Below are 19,000 nucleotides of genomic sequence, written 5' to 3'. Positions count from 1 at the left end.
ACTGTCTTGATGAGTTAGCATCCTATGTGAGTAACTAACTAGTTAACTAACTAGTTAACTACTAGTAGTACTTAGCTCAAGTTCCGTCATTGATGTGTTCTTGCATAGCTAAGTTCTCGCAATCGCTCCTGGGCACCACCCGTCCGATTCATAAGGTTGTACAACCGTCTTCATCACGACTGACTTGTGAGATTTTGACAAGTCAGCGTTTTGGACGCTTCAGAGAGCTTGGTCTACCGAGAAATTCACTCCGATGAAGACACAATGACCGGAAGTTAATAAAGGTCATGATCGACGAAAGCGGGAGCTATGGAATGCCGGGTCGTGGTCGACTTGCCCAACTAGGTCAAGAAAATTGGTAGGGAATGTCCTGAGTCCTGACCAGGAAGTACAGACTACAAACATTTGGATCAAGGGCGGGCCGGATTGAGAAGCATACCAGTTACAAATGTTCCGAGATGGCTTCCACTCCGCTTGGGTTAAGTGCATTTGATGATCATTGATGACTACTATACCATACAGGCGTTATTATATGCTCCATGAATGGATTGGATAACATGGTCGATCATAGTATCATAGCCAAAGCCAACTTGAAGTACATAATAAAACCGAGGTTGACTTTGCATGTCAAAGATCTTATGTCATCTGGGAAAAAAATCATCCAAATCAGGTGATTTCCAGAGGCAAAAAGTTGCCGAAGCAATTAAGTTCATCATTTTACCAAGTACCCGGAGACGTCGCGCACGTTCCATGATCCACCGGATCGATCGAGACTTGCCCTGTTCACGAAAATGTCAGCCTTGGTTGAGTCTGAAAAGGATTCTGAGAGGTCTACTCCCCTCGAAGTACTCCACAACGCCCCGGATAGAGTCCCCACTTTATGATGTAAGATCACTCGCTGGACACTTTCCGGTTCTGTGCAGTGGCGGACCTGGCGGTGACCTAGTTCGAAGCTCCCTTTCGTCAGCTCAGGCCAAACTCCTATTTTTTTTTCTCTCTTCTTCTCTTTCCCCTTCTCTTCATCTCTTTCAGCATATTGCTTTTTTTGCTTGTCAATTCATACCATCCAAAATGGCTCTGAAGCTTAACAACCAGAATCTCCAGAAGATTGCCGCCGCCGGGGAGGCTCCAGTCAAGGTTCCAACCTATGCTCGTGGTGGCGCTGTCAAAGAAGGAATTGTCCACGTTGGTGTGGGCGGTTTCCATCGTGCGCACCTAGCATACTATGTCGACCTGCTGATGCAGCAAGGCGTGACTGACTGGGCCATCTGCGGTGTTGGTCTGCAGCCTTTCGATGCTACGATGCGAGATGTTTTGGGATCGCAGGACTGCCTTTACACCCTCATTGAACGATCCGCCAAGGGTAGTTCGTCCCACGTCATCGGTAGCATCAACTCTTTCCTTTTCGCCCCCGATGATCGCGAAGCCGTTATTGCGAAGATGGCCCACCCAGATACCCACATCGTCTCCCTCACCATCACCGAAAGTGGCTACTATTACAATGAGAACACCCACGAGCTCCAGCACGAACACCCCGATATTCAATTCGATCTCGACCCGGCAAACGAGAAAGCTCCTCGAACAACATTTGGCTTCCTTTATGCTGCTATGGCCCGCCGCCACCAGGCTGGTCTGAAGCCCTTCACCGTTATGTCGTGCGATAATATGCAGAAGAACGGTGCTATCACTCGTAATATGCTTACGTCATTTGCGCGTCTGCGCGACCCCGAACTTGCGAATTGGATCAATGAGCAAGGCCACTTCCCGAATGCTATGGTCGACCGTATCACTCCACAGACATCGGCTGCGGATAAGTTATCTCTCGCCGAGAACTTCGGTATTCAAGATGGATGGCCCGTTGTCACCGAACCCTTCACACAGTGGGTCATTGAGGATCACTTCTGTGATGGTCGCCCACCATTCGATAAGGTGGGTGTTCAGCTGGTTACAAACGTCCATAAAGTCGAAGAATTCGAGAAGCACAAATTGCGTTTGCTCAACGGTAGTCACTCCGCCATTGGTTACCCTGGTCAGCTTGCCGGCTTTAAATATGTTCACGAAGTAATGGAGAACCCATTGTTCCGTCGCTTTGTCTGGCAGATGATGCAGGATGAAGTCAAGCCGCATTTGCCTGAAATCCCCGGTGTCAATATTGACGAGTACTGCAACACGCTAATGGAGCGTTTCTCAAACCCAACCATCATGGATCAGCTACCTCGTGTCTGCCTTAATGCATCTGGCAAGATTCCCCAATTCATCATGCCCTCGATTGCTGAGGCGATTTGGGATACGGCGCCTTTCCGCCGTCTATGCTTCGTTGCAGCGGCATGGTTCCGTTACCTCATTGGTGTTGATGATAGTGGTAAAACTTTTGAGGTCGAGGACCCCATGCGTGAAGAGCTTCAAGCCAAGGCTCGAGCCGGTGGCACTAACCCAGCCGAGCTGCTGAGTATCACGAACTTGTTCGGTGACGATCTTCGTAAAGATCAGCGTTTCATTACGGAGATTACCACTGCCATGGAGGATATTGCCCGGGATGGCATCATGAAGACGCTTCCCAAATACATTGATTAATTGTGGACATGACTGGACAGTTATCGGTAAATAAACATTTGCAAGCGAAAATTTGAACTTCGATCTTTTGTATCTCCATTTTACACCATTTATTATCATGTTTATTGTGTATATTATTATATTACAGTATGACATTCCTCACATGTGCAAGGTTTATACAGATCTTTTTGATCTCATTATTATCATGTCAATCTGTTGACGTTATCGGTCATGTTGCTGATTTGATGATTGAGCATTTAAGCTTGTATGCTCGAGGAATCCAGTACTTCTTGCTGGAATTTAAGCCAAAGATAGCAGAGATTCCTCTACTACGTTCTTTGTATATAACTCGAATCTCATTCTTTCTTCTAGAATCCTAGATTCCTTCTGCCTTTCAATGTTGCTCTTTCTCCTTGAACCTACTAGATAAGTTTGTTCTGTTATCCATCGCTAATCAACGCAAATCCACTGGCGAACTTGTCACATCCACATTAGCATTTGAGTCTCTTCAGACTCGCGATTGTAAAGAGATCTGACAAGCTTTGCCGCTTTTGTGAGACCTAACGCGAGGGGTCCTGGTCCTCTGTAATGGTATTATCAGTACCTCGATTTCTCATTCTGCCACAAAAGACATCTGGAGTGTAGAGAGTACCATTATACTCAAAATAGGGCAAAGAATCCAGAGATATCAATATATGTATTAGTAACAAAAAAGTGAAAAGAAAAATCACTATTTACCCTGTATTCCCTATATAGAGTGCAATCTGAGAATTTTCGACTATAACACCACCTGGATAAATTCAATGTTGTCTGCGAGTCTCCGAATCCCCGTCTATATGCTACGTTAGCTTTCAAAAGAATATTTGTTGGGAATTCTGGACCACAAGGATGACAATCTTCAAAGTTGAATACCTTCGTCAGAAGTAACTTGAAGATAAAATTCACAAAAATAGTCATGAGAGTCTTTCCTCTTACTCTATCTTCTCTGAAAAGAAAGGGCTACTAGGTTGTAGAATAGTACATAGGTTTTGAACGATACATAACAGGCCAAATTTGCCTTACAGATTCTTGATCAAGTCGAAACCCACCCCAACGTCTTGTATCCATTGCTTCCGTCACCATCGGCCGAGTCGTCGAAGTATGCCTGCATGCGTTGACTACGGAACCTAGGAAAGAGCTGATTCTTGAGGTTGACTGGCATCATTCTGACTGCAGGATGCTAATTGTCTGGCATTCGTGGAACGTTCGTCGGTTGCTGCTTCATTTCTTGCTGTCGCTCACGTCCGCACAATGCAGATTGTTGAGGGGTTTGACGTGGCTCATTCGAATCTCTTATAGACGTCAGCTGATAGTTCTTGACTTGAAACTAGTGCTTTGGGAGTACCGGCTTACCGAAGAAGCTTCTTAGCGGCGAAATAGCCAACAGTGCCTAGCAGGCCGATCTTGAGAAATGCCATCCCTCTTCTGGGTCCGTATGGTCGGAATGGAAGATTGCCGCGAGCAGAGAGTTGTCTGGCATAAAACCGACCGTACCGGCGAGAAGGATAATCCATGATTTATTGTTGAATGATTCCTTAAAACCTCGCAGGTGGACACCGAATGTTTATAGGTAGATTCAAGCCGAGTCCGGAACTCCTCGGCCGAGCGGGGCCGGCTTTCCCTTTGAATAGCCCGGCCTCGGGCTCGGCCTCGGGTGTGCCGCAGCGCCTTTGCGCACATCACCAACGAACAACATCGGACGTCCGGCCTTTTACTTAACATTGAACGTCGGGCATTGCTAGTGGCAGCATGTATGTCCGAACTCTTTCTTATGCAGAATTTTGCCTCTTGCCAGAGGTATATAGAACTGGCCATGTTCTTTAGAATCAAAATCGTTATTTTATTAGACCTCAAAAGCACAACTACCATACACGCCCTATCAAGCACCTCACAGCAACTATGCACGACGACCCCACTGCTGAGCTCGAGAAGGGCAGTTCAACCTCTTCAAGAACGTTGAGTCCAGCAGAGGCCAAGCCTCAAGCATCTGTCCCACCAGAAGCACCTGAAGGAGGCACAAAAGCCTTCCTATCGCTACTCGGAGGCTCCTTAGGTCTTTTTATCTCATTTGGATGGGTCAATTGCATTGCTCTGTTCCAAGCTGAATATGAGACCAACCAGTTAAAGACCTATAGCAGCTCGGAGATATCCTGGATCACTTCGTCCGAATGTGAGAGCCTTCTTCCCCAACCGGTCGTGAAACAACAAGCTCATTTGAATCTAGTTTTCTTCATGCTGTTCATGTCACCGTTGTCTGGATATCTATTCGACAACTATGGACCACGATTACCGATCTTTATCGGTGGATTGATGCATGTGTTTGGCCTCATGATGACCAGCTTGTCAAACAAATACTACCAATTCTACTTGGCACAGTCGATTTGTTCAGGGACCGGCATATCGCTCATCTTCACTCCGGCAATGACTGCGGTTTGTGTGGTCACTCTTTGAATTTATCGCTTATCTTCTGACAAGCTTCACAGCCTATGACTTACTTCAAAAAGCGCCGCGCTTTGGCAGGAGGATTGACCGTTGCAGGATCGAGTCTGGGTGGTGTAATCTTTCCCCTCATGGTCAACAATCTCCTTCCAAAGGTCGGCTTTGCATGGACGATGCGAACCTGCGCTTTCTTGATCCTTGGGCTCTGGGCTATTACCATGCTCACCGTCACCTCCAACTTGCCCCACGGTCGCAAGCAGTTCAAGCTTGCGAACTACCTTCGGCCTTTCACGGAATTCAATTTCTTAATCTTGTTGACGTTCTGCTTTTTCCTTTACTGTAAGCCTTCTATCATTATATTTCATCAAAACACAGCTAACCAGAGTTAAGGGGCATTGTTTGTCCCCTTCAACTACCTTGTCTTGTCTGCTGTGCATAACGGAATGTCAATGACTATGGCCTACAATCTGATTCCAATCATGAACGGAGCGAGCTTTTTTGGACGTACGATTCCCAATGTCCTTGCCGACAAGTACGGCCGTTTCAATGTGCTTATCATCATGCTCCTTTTCACTGGTGTCATCACTCTGGCCTTGTGGCTTCCTGGTCGCAGTAATGCGGCCAATATTGTCTTCGCTGCTTTGTTTGGTATTGGATCTGGCACCACCATTGGCTTGACAGCGCCACTTGCAATGACTCTCTACCCACCTCAGGAGATCGGGTTTCGAATCGGGCTGGCTCTTGCTATCGCAGGCCTCGCTGCCCTTACGAGCCCTCCGATTGCTGGTGCAATTGCAGCGACAGATGGAGGCTCTTACCGCTTTGCGGCTTTGTTCAGTGGCGTGAACTTCATGATCGCGACAATCTTTTTGGTGTGGCTGAGGGGTAGATTTTCTGGTTGGAATCCCCTCACAAAAGCTTGATGCCTAGGCAAGGACATGGAGCGCAGCAGCCTGCTGCAATTACAACGTCTGGTGAAGAAGAGGAGACTGGCATGGAGACTGAGAAACATAAATTGATATACGCACGATATGGCATAATCCCTTCTGTAAATACAGAGATTTTGATTTTACCTAGTCGTGCTTCAAATGTTTCGGATCAATCTCTACATAGACGAACAGACGACATCTGGAATATGTATTGATAGATTTAGAGCTCTGAAAGTCCGGAAATTGATTTCATGACCATTCAAAAAGATCTTAACTTCTTCGATACGTGCCTGTCAAATACATGTGCATACATGTAATGACGCCTCATAATTTGATCTAGGTGATTCTCTCGAGTCATCAGCGAGGCAGCAAATGCGTAGGAAGCTGATCAAATCAAAATTGAAGTAGAATATGTAGACACCAGTTGACCTGGGACTGCAATCAATAACGGCTCTGTTCGCGACGCCATCATCGCGCAAGACGGAAAGGAAACCTGGACAGTCCACGATTATCTAGGTTCTGTCTACAATACAGACGATGTGACAGCTGAGAAGACAGTCGCCCGGGTCCTTGGTGGTATGGGCTCACACTACCCGATTTCTCTTGATGGAATCACTGCAAACTCCATCCTCACGCCGACAGTAGCTCTCGCCAAGACATGGACCGGAAATCATCAGCGCGTCTTCCTCGCCGGAGATTCTTGTCATCAGACAATTCCCTCGGGCGGCTATGGAATGAATATGGGCCTTGCTGATGCTTGGGATCTTGGCTGGAAGCTCGCAGCCACTGTTCAAGGCTGGGATGGCACTCACTTGCTGAAGACATACGAACAGGAACGTCGTCCTGTGGCTGCGCTGATGCAACACTGGAGCAAAATGCACTTGATAAAACTCATGGGGCTTTCAACGGCTGTGAAATTGGATCCGGTCGTCATCGAATCCATGCATGAGCACGGCATAGCTCTGCGTGAGGGGGTCGATCAGTACGCTCAGTTAAACGATGACCATAACCAGAGCTTCGGCGTTGAAATGGGTTACCGCTACGAGTCGAGTCTAGCAGTACTGAACGAGCAGGTGGATGCTGAAAAGGCAGCACCACAGTTCGACTCATGCCACTACATCCCAGTTACGTTTCCTGGTTCGCGCGTACCGCACGTGGCTTTGTCGGACGGCAGCACCATTTCCGATGGATTCGGGAAAGGCTTCACCATGGTCGTGTTTCTGCAGAAAGAAGTAGTAGCAGCCGGAGAACAATATCAGGTGCCCATCGCACTGGCCAATTTTGAAGAAGCAGCACGCAAGCACAGTATTCCTTGAAAGAGCCTTTCTTTGACAAATGAGACTCATGCGTTCCGAGTTCGGGATGCTTGTCTTGTCCTCGTGCGGCCTGATGGAGTTTCAGCGTGGTGCCCAGACAGTCTGGACAAGGTGCACAATGCATCACAAGTGTTGCTTCAAGCAACAGGTCATACCTTACCTTTGTAAGAAACACCTTCCGAGACACATGGGCAGAGACGATCAAACATAGAACGGAATAAAAGAATGAACGTCAATCAATCACGATCTTGATTTCGCGACATAAATCTTCCTCTGAGCTTGCTCTATCAAATAGTGGGAACCAAAAAGGCCGAGAAATCCAGGAAGTTGAAGTCCTGACTTCAGTCAGTAGTGCTATGTAAGAGGCGTATATTTGGTAATTTGTACTCACCATTGCGCCAATATCCAGGCCGTCAAGAAGCCCATTATCTATCACCTCCATTTCTCGGGGAGTGTTGGCAGCCCTGTAGGACTGTAGTACATCGTAACACTCCTTCACGCTGGCCTTTGCAGTGTTCAGCACAGCAGACAAAACGGGTTGGCCGCGTTCCATGGCGTATATCTGGGAAAGAATGCCAGCAAGAAAGATGTAGCGCTTCAATGTAGGATGGCCCAACTTTATGATCTGCAGTGATTGTTCGTTGATGTGTTCCAAAAGTCGAATGATGGGCGCTCGTTGGGTGCGCGCCAGTTCAGCGAGAGGATCAAGGACTAATGTGTGGTCGAGACCAATCGAAGCAGATGACGGACCGGAACCCGTTTCCTCCAGCTGAGACACAACCTCCAAGCCCAAGACTGATATTACGTCCAGGCTCAAAGGTCCACGAAATGACCCTGTGCTCATCACCATCAGCTTGGACAGATCGTCAAGAGAGTCTGCAGGTAGCCGAAGTCGCTCGGCATAAGTGGCGATAATCATTGCAGACTCCTGACAAACCCTCCGGGAAAAATAGAAGCGTGGATCCTTTTGCGCTTGTAGCATGAAAGGCCGATGCAGAGCCAGAATATACCGACGAATCTGCATATCAAGGAACGCGTGATGCATGCTTAGAAATTCCGACCAATGTGACAGACAATAGCTTGCAAGAGTACGGCAAACTGTCTGAAGTTTCGTAGCTAGCTCAATGGCCTTTTCGTATGAGTGCTCTAATCGCTCGTTTTGGACCGCCCTGACAACTTCAAGTCGTAGCGGCAGGGACTGGCGCATGAGAATTTGTACTGATGATTCCGTATAGCTTGTCAACGGTTGTGGAGATGGAGACTGTTTGCTGGCTGAATCTAAATCAGCATCGCTGACATTAAGAGGCATATGATCGTCAAAATCGTTTGAAGAAAGAAGCAAAGGGATGGAACAGTCCATTGAACCATGAATTACGAGCTCTAGGACTGTTGTCCAAAGCCTTGTTCGTATCACGGCTTGGAAAGGAGACAGAGAAAACAGTTGTGGATCTCGGTGCAGGCCCATAGCCATAGCCACGCGAAGTAGACCACTTTCCGACAGCCACGGTGAACGGCCGATCAATGTTATCTGCCGCGAAACCAATAGAAGACAGAAAATTTGAATTCCATCAAGATTGTTGGTAGTTTTCTCTGACGGTCCAACCATCCAGTATTGGGCAGCTTGTATCCAAGTACGCCGCGAGCGCTGTATAACTTTGTCGTCGTCGTTGCTGAAGACGCTTCCGATGGCCAACACCAAACCCAACTTGATTGCAAAGTTGGTAACTACAAGCCGCGACTGGCTGAAGTATTGTTCGTATTCTGCCCAGAATGTGGGAATGTGAAAACAACGATAGATCAACTCGAAAGTCCGCATGTAGTGATTTACTAGTCGGTCACAGATTGCACGATCCGGGATTGTACTCAGAATTTGAGGAACGGGGTCATCCATCAGCGGCACCTGCTCATTTTTCATCGTGAGTCGCAAGTTACGTATCTCATTCACCGAATCGACCAGCTCGGCCTTGTCATCCACGAATGTCAATTCAACGTCACTGTCCCCGACATGGCTGACTCTAAACTATTGATACGTCAACATCAGTCAATATTTTCATTAGAAAGGAGCTTCGACGATACCTTCTCCGCAGTGTGCAGCCAGTGGCTTGAAGGAAACAGTTTTACCTTCATCGGGTTGTGGCGAAGTCGAGGGATGACAGAAGGAATTGTTAGAGACTTATCGCCCGTGACAACTGAGGGCGTAGGACGAGCTTGGGAGAGCTCGGCAAGCCGCTGCTCGACGTTTTGGATGCGATCAGACAATGCCAGCTGCGTGAGATTATTGTTGCTGCTGCTGCTGAGGCTGTGCTGCTGGGGATCTACTTCTGGTACAACCGAGTGCTCAAGCTGCTGTATACGTCGCTCTAGGCTCCGAATTCGCTCCGATTCATGCGTTGTTCGTTGCCTCTTCGCAGGGTGATCGATATTGTTTTTTGGGGCAATGCTGAGCGAGCGAGGAACTTGTTGTTGGACATTATTGCCCTCGCTTGCACGGTCTTCCAGTACAAGACTGTGCTGCTGCTGATCTCCTTGATATGTGCACGTGACCGAGATTCTGGAGACTTGACAGGCTGAACATGGCGATTTGAGATCGCAACGTACCTTTCGGCGACGGCACGGGTCGCAGGATTGCACAGCTCGGCGGCTCCGACGAGCGGGTGGAGATGCTGACCGGGTACTGCCAAGGCTCTGGTCCCCAGCCATCTTGACGATAGTGCAAACTGCAGGTATTGAATGAGCGGTCAACGGACATCAATGACGTTGGAAAGGTCGGAGGGAAAGCTCGGGGTCCGCAAGCTGTTGAAGTGAGGTGCTGTTTCATCTTGAGCTCGGACTCGGACTCGGGCCCGGGTCCGGAATGTCCGGGGAGTCCGGGCTCGGGGCTCGGACATAATCTCAACCTTCACCACCCACCGACCAATTCAACCTCTTGACTCCTGAGTATAGCTATTTTCATACCGCCCTTATTGGCGTCAATAGCTAGTAGGCTGCGAATCCCTTGCCGATCATTGATGATACACTGTCGTCGCTTTCAATCGTCGGACGGATCAAGTATACATATCTCATTACCTGAGAGTGATTTATCCCAAAAGCACAAATCTGACAAGATACATAGATGAATCTATGACTCAATTTTCCGAACTTCCAACTTGCATATAGCACTGACAACATTTTCCTTGTAAATCCGAATGCATGCAGCCTGCAGGTGCGTGGATCACTACGTAATTCCAAGTTTGGAAAGACCTTGTCCCCTTGAAAACCCCGTCTGCTCACAAAGTGGACTCTCATCTCTATTTATTGTGTATTTGTATTGGCTTTGCTCACTTGGGTAGTGGTCCTTTATACATTGATATCTACCATGTAAATGACTCTTCCAAATACTTAATGCGGTACCCTTGTCGCATAGCGAGATGAGCAGCTGCTCGTGCTTCGTCGGCCATGCCAGCAGGACCGCAGGCTAAGACTGCCAGCGATATTCCAGCAGAAGAGGCGTCGCACGCTCGGCTCATAATAAGTGATTGCAAATGAGGGCGACCAGGTGTGATTTCATAGCCAATCGCACTCATATCCTCCGGCGGTATGGTGGAGGATCCAGTACTATAAAAGGAGGCTTGGAAGTCTTCGCGAGCCAAGAGGGGTTTCAATTCCTTGTTGGTTACGTGTTTGATGAAGGGAATTTGCTTCGTGGTCCAGATCAGCTCGATATCCCGGATGTGGGTCTTCTCTTCGGATCCTTCTTGCCAGTCTTGTCCTGATCGCCGGAGGTGGTCTTGAAGGTATGGTACTGCCGATGCAATCCCAGTTCCTCCCACAATCATTAAGACAGACTCGTACTTCCACAGCGGGAAGTGGTGCCCGTATGGTCCTTCCAACAGGATGGTGGTGTTGACGGGCTGGACTTTTGAGCAAAGACATTGTTCGCGCAGATTTCGTGTCCAGCCATCATATGGACGAATCCAAAAAATCGCCTTTAAACAGGGTGTGTTGACATCTGTGATTGATTCCTCTGTTGGGATCTGCTCTTCCCGATCCTGAGATCCACTGGGCAGAAGAGGAATCTGAGAGACATGCAATGCCTCGCTTGACTTTCCGAACATTGCTGATGGTGATGACATCGGTCCGAACTGGGATGACCAGGCACCAACAGTGAATGGGTGGCTTTCCCATCCTGTCCAACGAAATGGCTGGTACAAGAAGAAGTAGTCACCCGGGGTGGAACGAATGAGAGAAGTAGCAATTGAGACTTCTAATCTCACCACGTCGGTCTCCTCGTCATATGTCATTTGACTCAAGGAGGTGCGGATTATGTTGCGTCCAGTAAATCCAACATGGATATTGCAGTAACACAACCGGACTATGCGCAAAAGTCGGTCAAAGGCCCATATGCCGACTGAAGGCCATAGATACTGCCAGTATTCATGCCCCTCAAATATGGCAGTGTGGCTGCGAAAGTTAGACATAGGAAAACATCTGTTGTGGAACGCATTGAGCTTACTAGAAACACCCGACGAGGGTAACCACTGAAAGCACGATGTGTATTATCAAGAAGATTTCATAGTTTGAAAATCGAAGTCGGTCCAAGGATGATAAGAGTAAGAAAAACATCACGAGGACAGCCTGTTAACATTAGTCCTTGGGTTCATTCCGCGCATTGCATGTGGAAAATGGATCTCACCAGAATCCCCCAAAGAATATAAACTTTGTAAAAGATTTTCCACAATTTGTTGGCTATGTGTTTGGCTTTGTTTTAGTACCGCTTTTCAATATAGGAAATTAAGGTCCACTCACCTCTGATATAAATCACTAGATATAGAGCGGCATGCGCCAGTGCCTGCACAGTGGCCACGCGGGCTACGTGACGGTGGAAGATGTTATAGGTTGCAAAGCTCCAACCAGTGGCCCATATTAAGATGTTGTTACGTCCACCAAATAGCCATAACAAGGGCAAATTGGCAAACGCCATTATGCCTGTTCGGTCTGCCGAATATCGGAGAATTTGACTTGTGACATCGGGCCAGCTAAATTCTGTCAGCAAGTGCCAATCGTTGCTTGAGGTGTTCTTGTTCTCCCTACTAGATATTCCCGTCAAAGGTTCGATATCCAACCATGCTCAGGATGATGCTGAGAAACCAGAATCCTCCGACGGCAAGGGCCTCCGCCCGGTTTGAGAAAGTACATAGAAGTAGCTCTCGGCCTCGGGAGGCAAGTGGAGCTGCCACGATCAGATGTGTTTGCACCCAATGTACGCTATGGGCGACCCAGGGTATAGTGCGACATGCGGAAATCAGTGGATATGTTTGTGATTCCACTCCATGTTGCATGCGAGGCTTTCGATGATAGATGGCCCAACGGCACAATCGGTAGCTCATTCCCAATAATATCAGTACTCCCCAATAGGCATACCCGATATAGCTAGTTGATCATCAGCATATCCTCATCTCCTCAGAATCTGATATAGAAGCACGGCAGAACTCACCCAAACGCATGATGGGACCAAGTCTCGAACTGCAGCGAATCGATGGTATTGTATACCCGGTTGAAGTAAGATGCAGAAATCATGATTGGCGCATTGGCAACTTCATCTCGAGACATCTCTAGATAACTCACTGTCCGCATACCGCGAATAGCATCCTCGGTCAGATTCTCTGCGACAGCCTCCCTTGGAAGTAGCTCGCAATGACCGAACTCTTCACATTCACTAGCCATCTGCGCCAGACCCGCAGCTCGCTCTGTATCACGACAGTATATCTCGGAGGCTGCATAAATGGATGTGACTTTGAGGGGGTTCTGGCATCGGGTATCCCACATCCCGGTGGCCGGTTCCCCCGCAAAGGAGATGTAATTGTATGCCGAGTAAATGGCCGTCACACATCGCTCGTCTATGGGCAGGAAGTCACCCCAAGCGCATCGGGCACTCAAGATGAGTACCAGCCATCCGAGGCGCAACATGGTTACGTATCGGAGCCAGATGGCTGTCCAGAGAGCGAGATGAATTGAGGAGAAAAAAGCGGAGCGGACGATCGTAACTTGGTCAGATGGGGGACCCACATGGTTTCGCCCCGACCACAGATGATAATTCTCTGGATTCGGTTCGCTTCTCGGGGAAGACAGGGGACTTTTTTTTGAAATTTATTTTGATCTGAAAAGCCCCAGCACTGAATCCGCCTCGGGAAAGATTCCGGTGCAACCCGAAAAGCTGATGAAATGACCAAGTTTACCTTTTGAGTTGCCGTTTGGTCGATCATACATTACGCTTATCCTTATCGATCTGATAAGATGCTCCTCTTCAGTGCTTACCTTGCTCGGGGTAGTTGAAAAAAACACTAACATAACAACATTAAAATTCTTATTAAAGACTGAGACTTGGGATTCTAGTCATTGTGATACTATTCCTTTCACGTATGGAAATAGCGACCGGCATATCTCCCAATTTTTGTATTCACCGGTCGGAAATTCATCCAGAAAATAGCTCTTCGATAAATTGTGCCTTCCGATATTCAAGTCGGCCACGAGTCTTTGACCATATGCGCACTGTTAGTTGCACTAGTCGATGCATTATGAAAGATACGCCGTCTTCTCCAGTGGCTATCAGTGAAAAGTCAATGAGGATCATTGTATCATCTTCAAAATCGGAATCAGCGTCGTCGTTAGACTCACTGTCCGAATCCGAATTACTTGAATTATCCTCAAGTGATTCAAGAAGGGAGCCCTCCGGCCCCTCCCTTCTTTCCTGATTCTGCTGATTGTGAAGAATATTCTCAGCAATTCCCTGCCGGTCAAAAAAGCTCATCAGAGAGAGTAGATCCCCTGCGGACTGTCTCTTCCCACAAATATAAATGAGATTTGCAACATTGAATGTGAGCAAAATGGAGTTCTTGGACTCCCAGTCTCGGTGAAGACTAGCTTCCTCATTCAGCACTGTATGCGCACTGCTTCGTGGTCACTTTTCTGGATTTTCTTGAGGTACTGCAATACGGAAAAAGAGGTGATCGATGTGTGATATAACTGGCAGCCTGTACGACCGCAAGTGGCATATATTCAAGCTCTTGAGCTAGCTGCGCTAAGATCTCATGCTCTGTAGGAGTTCTTAACTTCTTTAGTAGCAGGTCCAGCGCTTCAGCTTGGTCTAGTGGTTGCACTTCGATAAGATTCCTATGATTCGTAATGTTCAGTGCAACTCTCTTGTTCCGAGTAGTGACAATGAAAGACCCACTAGAGCCCTGGAGGAGATACCTCATTGGCAGTTACGCCGAGTCATTGCTCTGTAAATTGATCTGGCCATCTGCGCTGGTCGTCACAGGTCTGCGGGAGGAGCTCATCATCATCAACATTATCGAGGACGAGAACCCATCTACCGAATTGTTCATCCTGTAACCAGTTTCCGACGAGTTCAAATATATTGACATTGGGAATCTTCCGACTAGGAATCTTGACCCGATCCGCCAGGTCTCGAAGACTTTTCTCGCAGCGGGCCGTTTTACTTGCATGGATCCAGAAAACCCACGTTGCAGCTGACTGGAGCCGGACCTGGTGAGCGTACTCGATGGCAAGTTGTGTTTTCCTACTGCGCATCAGCATTGAACGAATTCCCTAAATGGTTGCTCTTACCCAACCCCGCCGAGGCCGACGAGAGCGATTCGAGACCCTGGGACCGAGGCCTTCTCGTGAATCTGATCCAGGAGTGCCACTCGGCTGACAAAGTCTGGATCATGCGGGAACGGAACAGCCGACAAAGGCTCTGGCCGTGGCTCTGGTACGTAGTTCTGGGGATGGAAAGGTGTTGTTAGTTGAGCTGGGCCCCTCATCAACGCTATTGATAACTCACCCGCCGGAAGGTTTACCACCCCATTATTGATCCCCATCTGGTAGCCTGAATACCCATTCCAAAAATTCACGGAGCCCATAGTCAAGAACTAAATGAACGCAGTTCATGCGGCTGCGAGAGAAAGAATTGTGTCGACCCTCAAATAGTGTACCTTCCAGTGTCCACAGCCCCGACCCCCAGGTCACGGTGACTTCATGGGCGCTTAGCATTCGCATGTTTTTAGCCGGACATGTTTGTACAGAATTCTTACCCTACTGCAAGCTAAATCGGTACTACTGTAAGCCAACCAAGGTAGATACTCAACAGTGCCAGTACGCCCTTTGTCATGCAACAAGTAGGTGAAGTCCAAGGCTGCGAAGGAAACTAAACATTGAAAGTTAAGATGAGTATCAAGCCAGATCGCAAGATTTCCCCTTCTACTAGTATAGAACTATACGGTAATTTACAACAACTGATCTGACGAGAAAACCAAATTACATTCCACAGCATGCTGCATGATACTACGGTCTTCAGCCTTGAAGTGTACATCATACGTACATAGTACTTGAAACAGGCATATACTCAGTACTAGTACTTGAGATAAATATTGTACTCACTGCCCAGTGCCAATTTTCAATTCTTGATTCCTGTATTACCAATGGGAGACGATGAAGTGTGCCAAGTCAAAAGTTGACCACCCTTGTTATTTAAGGCGGTGGAAGACTGTCATATTTGCTTTTCTCAAAGCCTCTAAAGGGTTGAAAACAGTCCCAAAGCCCCTGAATCTCCTGAGATCTGCTACTAACTGCTTCAAACATCTGGTTGCACTTTAATTCTCCGCCCAGACTGATCTGCTCAGCCTACCATCTTGACTCCATCCATGTCCGACCCCGATGTTGATCCTCCACGAGGAATGCGCGAGTCTGTTCCAAAGGATACAACATCCTCACATCACTCGGTTGATCTGCAAGAGCAAGAGGAATGGACCGCAAAAACAGCCGAAAGACAATATTATCGTCGTGATGCCATGTTCATCAAAAGGAGTCTACGACCTAGCGAATACATGACTACAATCAAAGGGAACCCTCACATCCCACGGCTAGGAAAAGAAAGACTCCAAAACGAGGCCGAGGCTCTACGATTTATCCGCCGTGTAAGCGACATCCCCGTTCCGACTGTGTACGGTTCATTTGAAGTGGACGGTTCCTACTTTCTCATCACGCAATACATCGATGGTGTTGGCATGTCTGAGCTTCCAAAAGATCAGAAAGAGCTCGTATGGCCTGAGATCAGTCAGCATCTTAAGACTCTTTATGAGATCAAGTCACCCAGAATCGGCGGGCCTTCTGGGATCGTGATTCCCCCATATCGGGTTATGGACTGTACTAAGAATGACTCCTGGACCCTGAAGTTAGCTGAGACCCCGGAGTATGTTTTCTGTCACAATGATCTTTCTCAGCACAACATCATCATTGATCCAGTGACGCTGAAGATCAACGCCATCATAGATTGGGAATATGCAGGTTTCTTCCCAGAACACTTCGAAGCACCATTCTACAAAAGACGTGGTCCTTCGGTTGCATTAGATGGTGAACCGGATGATGTACCGGAGTTACTTCGATTTCTCAATTCCCGTTCGACATTGGTTGAATGATCTTAGACTTCCAGGACTTCTATCCTCAGCCTTTGAGGGGAACAAAGTAGTACGTTGAAGTTGGTGGTAAATTGGATAAAAACGCTCAAGTGCTCAATTCCGGGTATCTCGATTCTTTCTGGCTTGATGTATTACAATCCCAGAGCTAGATAGGCTGCTGGAGTAGCATCGAAGCTGTGATCTGCAATAGAATATCAATGCATCCCGTCTCCTCGGGGCTCGAATATTGAAATTCACAACACTTCTTCGGTCTCGCTTCTTCCATCCCAATTCCTGATCTTTGTTGTTAAGCAGAGTAACACGGACCAGCTGGTTACTTGATTGGATCAAGCATATGTCTTCTTTCTCTGTTGTTGGATGATAGCTAATTCCTGCCCATCAAGACGATTACATGTCATCGTCATCGGGGTCGTAGAGGTCAAGATCCAGCGTCGCACTTGGTTTTGGCCTCGGTGCCGGGGCAAAGCCTGGCGCCGGTGCCCGTACCGCAGCAGTCACCGTCGACGCAGCTTGAACAGCCGCGTTGGCGGCCTCCTCTTGTCTGGTATCCACTGGCGGAGCAGGCGCAGGAGGTTCCGCAGCTCCAAGACCCTCCGCTTCGCGAATCAATCGCTCCACCTCTTTATCTGGGTCATCACCCGCTGCAAGCTGAACCTGAGCCATCAAGCCCATTCTTATACGTTCCTCCATCGGGTATGGTAGCATATACACTTCGCGCGTGACATGGGCGGAGTCATCGAGCCATTGCGTCGCGTTCTTGGTCACCGATGAGACTGGTTCTGCGCCGTCCGGGGCCGGTTCTCCATTAGTACCCGCCATTGCCACGTCCTTTTCTAGTATCCGCGGTCGCGACACTTGTCGTTTTTCAGGGTTGGAGTCGCTGTTTGCAGCATCGGCGGCGGCTTCGTGATTGTATTTGCTGATTCGGCGGGCAAAGTCGAGGAGAAGTTTGTAATCAATTTCCTTGCGCGATGGCTTTCGGGTGGCCTCGTCGTCGTCGTCGGAATCGAGTTCACTGTCACTATCGTCGTCGTCGTCGCCACAGGCTGCACGGATCTCCTTGTCGAATTCTTCCACATCTCTCACAATCCCCTTCACGCGATCTTCTAGCCTTTCGGCCTCGGCTCGAAGTTGTAGGATCCTTGCATAATTTTCTTGGTGTTGCCGGAGGGTTGTAATGGCGGCCGATAGGTTATCATCAGCTTCGAGTAAAGCGACTGCAGCAGCGGGCGCTCCTGCTGCAGTGGGGGAGGTGGTGAGGGTGGTGAGGAGAGCATTGAGCTTGGACTCGACTTCCGACAAAGAAGATTGCACGATTGTCTCCATTTTGAAAGCTTCCAGAAGCAATTTGTTTGTAGTGGGGAAATGTCGCAGAGCTTTGTTAAGCTTGCGCAGGTTCTTTTTGGATGGGTTGAGAGCTTGAGTTCCCCGCAGGTCGAAAAGTGAAGTTGAGCGATCTGGTAAAAGGTGGAGTTCTTGCGGAGTCGGAATGTGTTATTCCGCCGCCCGCATATGTAGAAACCCAAGTCAACAGCTCTGGAAAGATGGAAATGAATCATGATCATAAATTTGGATGGTTATACACAATTCATTATTTCCCCAAATATACAAGATCCGGGAACTAATTATCACTTCTCAACATTTCCTTTACAATTCATCATGTTCAAATGGCCCTAGTGTGTTACACACTTTGGCATATTCGCGCATATTATTCGGAATGGTCTCTTCCCACAATTCATCGCCCTGCAAGAATTGATGTTGTTCTTTACATGCCGACTCCGATGCCATGGGCAGCAACACCGGGAGGTGCTTGATCGAAGCCTTGACAAAGTTGCGCTTAAAACAGTTTCCAAAGTCTGCTAGAGTGGTCGGATCAGAGCAGATGTGTCGGCCATGTAGCATAGGCGCACACCGGTCCTTGATAATGACTGCCACGTCGTCCCCCATCTTTAACAGCGCTTCTTCCTTGTGAGGCACGTTCATGCGGGTCATCATGCTGCGTACTGCAGGGACAAAAGAGTTGTTGCGCGTCCAGAGATCCCAGTGTGGGATAGTAGGTTGGCATCCACGCTCGCAGATTTCGCTTTGGAACTTATTGAACAGATGGCCCGGTCTCCCGACGAGGGCAGAGACAACTTTGAAGCATGAGGGACCGACGGCGACGACCGGCGCAAGGAGGAGGAAGAATAGGAATAGGAGGCGATCAAGTGGAAGGCGCATTGTAACGGCAAATGGTGGAAGAGATTCACAGATCAATCAAGATCTGGAG

At 48.2% G+C, this 19,000-nt stretch overlaps 9 protein-coding genes across 9 annotated transcripts; 4 read left to right on the top strand and 5 right to left on the bottom strand.

Annotated features, from left to right (window-relative positions):
* Nucleotides 1-1,071: 1,071 nt before the first annotated feature.
* On the top strand, nucleotides 1,072-2,574 carry N7466_006743 (mannitol dehydrogenase family protein; the record flags this gene model as incomplete). Its single annotated transcript, XM_057166132.1, has 1 exon — nucleotides 1,072-2,574. One exon carries the CDS (start codon nucleotides 1,072-1,074, stop codon nucleotides 2,572-2,574), a length of 1,503 nt encoding a protein of 500 aa, XP_057019173.1.
* Nucleotides 2,575-3,625: 1,051 nt separating this feature from the next.
* Nucleotides 3,626-4,106, bottom strand: N7466_006742 (uncharacterized protein; the record flags this gene model as incomplete). Its single annotated transcript, XM_057166131.1, has 2 exons — nucleotides 3,626-3,719; nucleotides 3,946-4,106. 2 exons carry the CDS (start codon nucleotides 4,104-4,106, stop codon nucleotides 3,626-3,628), a joined length of 255 nt encoding a protein of 84 aa, XP_057019172.1.
* A 385-nt stretch (nucleotides 4,107-4,491) lies between these two features.
* On the top strand, nucleotides 4,492-5,954 carry N7466_006741 (Major facilitator superfamily domain general substrate transporter; the record flags this gene model as incomplete). The annotated part of the gene is made up of 3 exons (XM_057166130.1): nucleotides 4,492-5,022; nucleotides 5,076-5,370; nucleotides 5,422-5,954. 3 exons carry the CDS (start codon nucleotides 4,492-4,494, stop codon nucleotides 5,952-5,954), a joined length of 1,359 nt encoding a protein of 452 aa, XP_057019171.1.
* Nucleotides 5,955-6,538: 584 nt separating this feature from the next.
* N7466_006740 (monooxygenase) lies at nucleotides 6,539-7,276 on the top strand (the record flags this gene model as incomplete). The annotated part of the gene is made up of 1 exon (XM_057166129.1): nucleotides 6,539-7,276. One exon carries the CDS (start codon nucleotides 6,539-6,541, stop codon nucleotides 7,274-7,276), a length of 738 nt encoding a protein of 245 aa, XP_057019170.1.
* Nucleotides 7,277-7,508: 232 nt separating this feature from the next.
* Nucleotides 7,509-9,976, bottom strand: N7466_006739 (Zn(II)2Cys6 transcription factor; the record flags this gene model as incomplete). The annotated part of the gene is made up of 2 exons (XM_057166128.1): nucleotides 7,509-9,296; nucleotides 9,353-9,976. 2 exons carry the CDS (start codon nucleotides 9,974-9,976, stop codon nucleotides 7,509-7,511), a joined length of 2,412 nt encoding a protein of 803 aa, XP_057019169.1.
* A 650-nt stretch (nucleotides 9,977-10,626) lies between these two features.
* N7466_006738 (ferric reductase family protein) lies at nucleotides 10,627-13,222 on the bottom strand (the record flags this gene model as incomplete). The annotated part of the gene is made up of 6 exons (XM_057166127.1): nucleotides 10,627-11,716; nucleotides 11,769-11,890; nucleotides 11,949-12,001; nucleotides 12,062-12,291; nucleotides 12,347-12,685; nucleotides 12,750-13,222. 6 exons carry the CDS (start codon nucleotides 13,220-13,222, stop codon nucleotides 10,627-10,629), a joined length of 2,307 nt encoding a protein of 768 aa, XP_057019168.1.
* A 2,735-nt stretch (nucleotides 13,223-15,957) lies between these two features.
* N7466_006737 (aminoglycoside phosphotransferase family protein) lies at nucleotides 15,958-16,731 on the top strand (the record flags this gene model as incomplete). The annotated part of the gene is made up of 1 exon (XM_057166126.1): nucleotides 15,958-16,731. The coding sequence occupies one exon, from the start codon at nucleotides 15,958-15,960 to the stop codon at nucleotides 16,729-16,731; it is 774 nt and encodes a 257-aa protein (XP_057019167.1).
* A 387-nt stretch (nucleotides 16,732-17,118) lies between these two features.
* N7466_006736 (uncharacterized protein) lies at nucleotides 17,119-18,057 on the bottom strand (the record flags this gene model as incomplete). Its single annotated transcript, XM_057166125.1, has 1 exon — nucleotides 17,119-18,057. One exon carries the CDS (start codon nucleotides 18,055-18,057, stop codon nucleotides 17,119-17,121), a length of 939 nt encoding a protein of 312 aa, XP_057019166.1.
* A 321-nt stretch (nucleotides 18,058-18,378) lies between these two features.
* N7466_006735 (uncharacterized protein) lies at nucleotides 18,379-18,951 on the bottom strand (the record flags this gene model as incomplete). Its single annotated transcript, XM_057166124.1, has 1 exon — nucleotides 18,379-18,951. One exon carries the CDS (start codon nucleotides 18,949-18,951, stop codon nucleotides 18,379-18,381), a length of 573 nt encoding a protein of 190 aa, XP_057019165.1.
* Between the last annotated feature and the right edge of the window lie 49 nt (nucleotides 18,952-19,000).

Source organism: Penicillium verhagenii, assembly GCF_028828195.1.
Source record: "Penicillium verhagenii strain IBT 33310 chromosome Unknown utg000007l_segment0_segment0, whole genome shotgun sequence".
NCBI classification, from domain to species: domain Eukaryota; kingdom Fungi; phylum Ascomycota; class Eurotiomycetes; order Eurotiales; family Aspergillaceae; genus Penicillium; species Penicillium verhagenii.
The sequence above is the reverse complement of the archived record's forward strand: the minus strand, read 5'-3'. Positions and strand labels throughout refer to the sequence as shown.